Raw genomic sequence first — 6029 nt, forward strand, 5'->3', positions numbered from 1 at the left:
GCTCAGTGAACTGGGTATCTGCACCTCCACTTGCAGATGGATTCTGGACTTTCTCACCAACAGACCTCAATCTGTCAGGTTGAAACCAGGTATCCTCAACCCTAATTCTGAACACTGGCATACCAGGGCTGTGTTCTGAGCCCACTGCTCTACTCCCTGTTCACCCATGATTGTGCTCCTCTGTATATCTAACATCTTCATCAAGTATGCAGATGACACCACCGTGGTCGGCCAGATCGACAACAACAACGAATCGGCCTACAGGAAGAGATCCGTAATCTGGCAGCATGGTGTGCCACCAACAACCTGACTCTCAACTTTTTTTCTGCTTCATCGTTCGTTTACATTTCTCCTGAGCTTTCTCACTTCTCATGGAGTGAGAAAGAAGAGAAAAGTGGATCATTAACTCTTTTGTTTACTGCAGTAGGAATGTTCACTTTAAAACTGCAACAACATACAGAAATATCCATCCTCATTTCTTCAATTACACTAAATATTGACAAATATATATTCTGTATATGTTGTAGATCTGTATTGAGCAAGTATCAGAGAGAACATTAAATATGATGTCAAATGTAGTGACAGACATTTTCATGTTGTTCTAATCAACAGTATTGGGTGACCTACGTTCCTGTGGTGGTGAACATGACTGCGAGTTCTCCAGAAGAACAAATGCTGGTAATGTACAGTTCAAACACACACTGTTTTTCACACAGAATAAACTAAAGCCCATCACTTCCTCATCACCTAAACACACTGTTCATTTAGATTTTACTTACGGCAGCCAAACGGCTCATTTTGTAAACCCCTTGATCACTTACTCTGTCTTTAAGGGAACTAAAGAAGAGGAATGAATGAAAAGTGGTATCCAATCTGTGATATTATTGGGGACCTGATTATGGTTCAGAACGATCTATAAAACATAACTGACTACTAAAATCAGATTGTCAAAATGTCCCTCCACTGCAGCAACATCCATCTACCAAGAGGAAGAGGAAAACGGTGCGTGTGCTTACTCTTTGTTTCAGTACTGGTTTATTTACTGAGTAATGAACCTATTTATCTCTGATCATGTGCTGTTTATTTCCCATTAAGATCGTTGTCTGAGATCCTAACCAGGACAACAAGGACATCACGGAGGAGATCATATCAGTAGCTGGCAGGAGTCGGAAGCCCACTCTGCCAGTGGGAAATGTCTTTTCCGTCCCTATGCCTCTGCAGGTAACAGTCACACACATTCATAGAGGAAGCAGATTCTTCTGGCTAATAGCTCACCAGTCTTCCTCCTTATATTTACCTGTATTACCATTTCCCCTTTCCACTATTTTTTACTTATGTGTGCACTCTGTTTTCCCTTCTTTCTCTTTCTATTTTATGTCCAAATTCTCATTATCCTCACGCTTTCCACCTCAAATCCCATCAACTGAACCAAGTGGTGGAAAATGAGCACGTCTATAATGTGGACAGAGCTCAGGGACCCCCTGCTCCTGGCGACTTGAAACCAGGTGAGTCCCAATATCTCAATTATAATTTTTTTAGATTTTTGACTCGTCTAGTCTGTGATTTAATTGCTACTGTCTCTGTTGTCTACAGATGAACAGCTTGAGAGTTATTCAGTAAAATCTGCTGCATTAGATGACGCTGAAAAGTCTACCTCTTCAGCTGAGCCCGGTCCTGCACAAGCCGTCACACCAAAGCCAGATAAAACAGAGCCTGTGCACGTGCCCCCAGAGGTTCCAGCTTCTGCTCTATTCACCATCGATGAGCCGAAACAGACACGGCTCCTCGTCCTGACGACTCCCAATCGCTCAGAGAGGTGAGTTTAGGGCTCGTCGCTGTCCCTGCACTGGATTTTAATTGGTCAAAATCTTCTACAATGTGACTAAATTAGACGTGTAGTCCAGCATTTTCCAACATGTTTTAATTAAGACGTATTGCAAATGGTTAAACTGTTGTGCATGTTAAACGTGTTGAATACAAAAGTAGCCTAAAAGAACAAATCCATTGCTTTTAGAAATAAGACCGTTTTTTAATCGTTTTCTACAAATAAAAGAATTAGACATCTTTAAATTTCAATATGCAATATTATCTTTTGGTAATAGTATAAAAATCTCACATAATCCTTCCTTTTTCCCACAACTGCCCTTTGACTTTCATTGTAATCGAGTCATGAGTAACATTTTCTGCTCGTCTCAATAAACTAGGAGGCATGTTAGCTCTTGGTTGTAGTTATTGCACATGGACTACAAATCCTGTAGATATAAACTGAGGTGCAACACTGGAGTATTTCTTTAAATAACCATATATAAAGATATAAATGCTGTCGTTCACTTCGGTGAATGTGTGAAACCTACATTTACACTACAAATTCACAGTAATCCTGGTGTTTTATTATTAATTGGGTGTGTTTGTGTGTTAGGATAAGCCAGAGCTCGCTTTCCAGCAGTCTGACTTGACCTTGAGCCAGTCTCAACCACAGTCGAGAATTCCAGTGTGTCTCCTGTGATTGTGGAGCATCTGGTTTCAGCAGAAACACCAGCAGATGAGATCGAAGCGCAGGAAGCCGAGCCGCCGAAGAACGAACCCGAGCCCGGCTCTGAGGATGAAAGCAACGATGGGGTCCTTTCACCTGTCGAAGAGCCCAACAACACCACCATGCACAGTGAGACCTACTTCTTCTGACCTCGCACACTTCATCATGTTTTCACTACTTTTCATGTCTGCTTTTGCTCGTTCCTTCCTCAGAGCCAGAGATGGAGAATAAGAGGATACAATATAGTAGAGACTTTCTTTTGAGCATCCAGTTCTGCCTGATTGTATGCAGAAACCAGAGGGGCTTCTATCCATACCTGGATGCAGATATTATTTTTAAATACAGTCGTGCTAATGTGTGTTGCGCAGAAGATTTTCCGGACGGTGCGCGGTTTCCTTAACAAACTGACGGCAGAGATGTTCAATCAGCTGATGAAGCAGGTGAAAGAGCTCCACATCGACACACAGGAGCGACTGAAGGTGTCGTCAACCTGATTTTGAGAAAGCCATTGATGAGCCCAACTTCTCCTTGGGGTACGGGATCTTGTGTAAATCTCTGGCTGCGGTAAATAAAACATCACATCTCCTTCTTTATGTTTTAGTGCATTTAAGCCTCTTTGTGATTCTAACTGTGAAATCACATTGAAAATATCCACATGGATGCCAAAATTGAGGAGCAGGAGAAGTAAAGAAAAGTTCAAGAAAAGCTACGATCCATGGGCATGAATAGGCCAGATTATAGAGGGCATATGTGTTCTAGACTAATCCTTTTTACAGCTCAGTCCCCTTTCTTTTCACAGCACTTAACCAATGCACTGCATCTTTTTGTTGTTATTTCTTGTTTTTTTTTTTTACAGTATTTTCAAGTCATGAGACCATGAACACTGTGAGCATGAACATTACAATAGACCCCAACAAGATCCCTAAAATCAACAAGGTACTGACTTTACATGTGCAGAAACATGCTTTTCAAATGCAAGCTTGAACTACTTCAGTCAGCATTTAAAGCTTGAGATGTAGATGAACTCAAACCTGCTGGTGAAATGATTTACGTAGTTGAAAAGTGTTTACCTTTAAGAGTTGCCTGAACTAAGCGTTAGAAATCCCCCAAATGTTTGTGGATTTAGAGCTATAGGAGCTGCTTCATTCCTTTTTTATTCAACAATAAGGCAGTAAATAGCAATGAGTGATGTAGCTGTGAGATTCTCATGATCTGATGGGAAACATTTAAGTAAACGGATGTTCTGATTTGCATATTCATTAGTTTTTGTTTACTAGGTAGACTTTTCCTTAAAGCTTTCGAGTTTCACTCACACAATTAGGACTGCGGCTATCGATTATTTTAGTGATCGAGAATTCTACCAAATATTATAAGTACCTTTTCTTTATTAAAGAGAAATATGAAATATACAAGAGAAAGTAAGACAGGTCAAGTCATTTGTTCCGTTTTTAGAATAATTTACATTTTAATTGCTGAAATTGCAGACAAGAATATCTGTGTAAACTAAACCCATTGAGTGCATTTAATTGCGATATGACATCAAAATGCAAATAAATGAATATATAAATAAAAATATAAAACGTACTTTTCTAATTACTTTTAAAAACGGTAAACGCACCGTACTGTGTTTTCTTTGTTTTAGTTCAAAATGATAAAAAAAACGTTTGAAACTTTTTTCCGTTTTCTTTAGCCTGGATCTTCTCCTCAGCCCTCGCTGTTTTCTCCTCCTGTTCTTCCATTTTTCATTCTGCAGCGTCTTCTGTGTTACCTGTTCAGAGTTTAGCGGGTGGTGCATCAGTAAGAATGGGTCGTGCGGAAACGCGGTGCTCTGTGTGTAGATAAATGGACTAAGCCAAGTTTTTTGCCTCGATGCTTTTTTGTATTTGAATTACTCGAGTTACACAATTCACACAATTTAAGTAATGTTGTGAATTCTACTTCAAAACTGGCAATCTGTTAAAGTACACTTTTTGTACCAGGTTTATAAGAAGCGTTCTTATTTGACCTGAATTGTGTTTGTGTGTAGTTACCAGCAGATGATAAGATTTATTTGGGATCGAATTTCGGGGGACGACGGCTGAACTGGAAGAACGGCTGCGATGGAGAAACTAGCGCTAGAGCCACATCCGGAGCATCAGGTGAGTCTGTAGTGAATGTAGTCTGTGTTCTTTTTCAGCTCTCTCCTGTGTTCATGTTGTGAAAAAATTCAAAGCAGGTTGTGATTGTAGGTGTTGTTCTTGAAACTTAATTCACTTTAATGCATGAGCATTTTTAGTCATGACACATCATGTCTCTTGTGTTTCAGTAAAACTCGACGCAGTGCCAGACTCGACTACAAACAAGCCTGCGCTATCAGAGGAGGAAATGGAGAAACGCTCTAAATCCATTATTGAGGAGTTTCTACACATAAATGATTACAAAGTAATGATCTCATGCAGTGTCTTATGATCACATTTAGTTGAATACACATCGGTTATTATCTTGTTACTGCATCACATAATCGTGGTGGGTTCGTGTGCAGGAGGCCTCGCATTGCGTGGAGGAACTGGACCAGGGCGGGATGCTGGACGTTGTTGTTCGGGTGGGTGTGGAGACCACGCTGGAGCGAAACCAGATCACACGTGACCACATGACTGAAAAAAGGAAAGTGTTTTGTCATACTAGTTGAAAAAGGTTCTTTTTTGTTCAAGTCATTGCTGTGTTTTTCTTCACTTTAGAGCCAAAAGGAAGTGGAGGCCTTATGGAGGGACTCTAAACTGAGCTGTGCTGATTTTCTTCCTGAAACCAAGGATGGGAACAACTTCAATACTGAGCAGGTGAGCTGTTGGCTGCACACTAGATTTAGACTCCACTGGAAGATCTGGACCAAACAGGATCCAGTGGGCAGTAGATTTTCTACTACTTGAGTAATAATAATAGAAGAGCTGAGTAAAAGTGACAGCATAGTTATTTTATGAAATCATTTCGCTTTAAAATTGATTTGAAATACTATTGTTTATGTCTGATCTAATCGCTTAGCTCGGCATATTTTTGGCTGGTTGTTACAGAGGGCTTTTAAAAATGTGCAATAATCAATATGGGTTAAAAATCATACTGTGATCAATTTCATTTGTTAGTATAAGAACATTGTCAGTGAACTCAAATGGCAGCTCGTCTGATCAGAAAAGAGAAAAGTGTTTGTGTTTGTGGTGTAAAAAGCAGTGTGTTGGTTGGTAGACTTGATGCAGTTTTATTTATAAACCAGCACAAGTGCTGCCCTGGTATTTTCTCGTCCTGGTATCATAAGTGTAGATAAACATAGGTTGTGTTTAATTGACAGCCCTGATGAAGTCTGATGACCTGAAGAGGGTGGAGCTGAGACTTCAGACAGCAGACGGACTTCTGAGGAGGAACATCAGCACCACACGAGAGGTTAGAGGTCACACAACCTGTAATTAATCCTGGAGGAATTAAGTGTGATTAGAGAGATAGCCATTTAAATGTATTAATGCAGCTG

The 6029-nt window shown here is 40.2% G+C and overlaps 2 protein-coding genes across 7 annotated transcripts in view; one reads left to right on the top strand and one right to left on the bottom strand.

Annotated features, from left to right (window-relative positions):
* Positions 1-6029, bottom strand: part of LOC124384638 (eukaryotic translation initiation factor 4 gamma 3-like) — a 1295064-nt gene that overhangs the window by 313634 nt on the left and 975401 nt on the right. The gene's annotated exons all lie outside the window — the stretch shown is intronic.
* LOC124384642 (eukaryotic translation initiation factor 4 gamma 3-like) overlaps positions 574-6029 on the top strand; it is a 75999-nt gene continuing 70543 nt past the window's right edge. The window contains exons 1-7 of one of the 6 annotated variants that reach the window (XM_046847673.1): positions 3036-3066; positions 3390-3469; positions 4560-4671; positions 4839-4954; positions 5055-5114; positions 5251-5349; positions 5853-5873. In XM_046847673.1, coding sequence (XP_046703629.1) covers positions 3045-3066; positions 3390-3469; positions 4560-4671; positions 4839-4954; positions 5055-5114; positions 5251-5349; positions 5853-5858 — 495 coding nt within the window. In that variant the 5' untranslated portion in view covers positions 3036-3044 and the 3' untranslated portion in view covers positions 5859-5873. Of the gene's footprint in view, positions 679-848; positions 1003-1095; positions 1222-3016; positions 3098-3389; positions 3470-4559; positions 4672-4838; positions 4955-5054; positions 5115-5250; positions 5350-5852; positions 5874-6029 lie in introns of those variants that run through there. The other 5 variants (XR_006925434.1, XM_046847672.1, XR_006925435.1 and 2 more) reach the window with 5 other exon arrangements.

This window comes from Silurus meridionalis, chromosome 4, assembly GCF_014805685.1.
Source record: "Silurus meridionalis isolate SWU-2019-XX chromosome 4, ASM1480568v1, whole genome shotgun sequence".
NCBI classification, from domain to species: Eukaryota; Metazoa; Chordata; class Actinopteri; order Siluriformes; family Siluridae; genus Silurus; species Silurus meridionalis.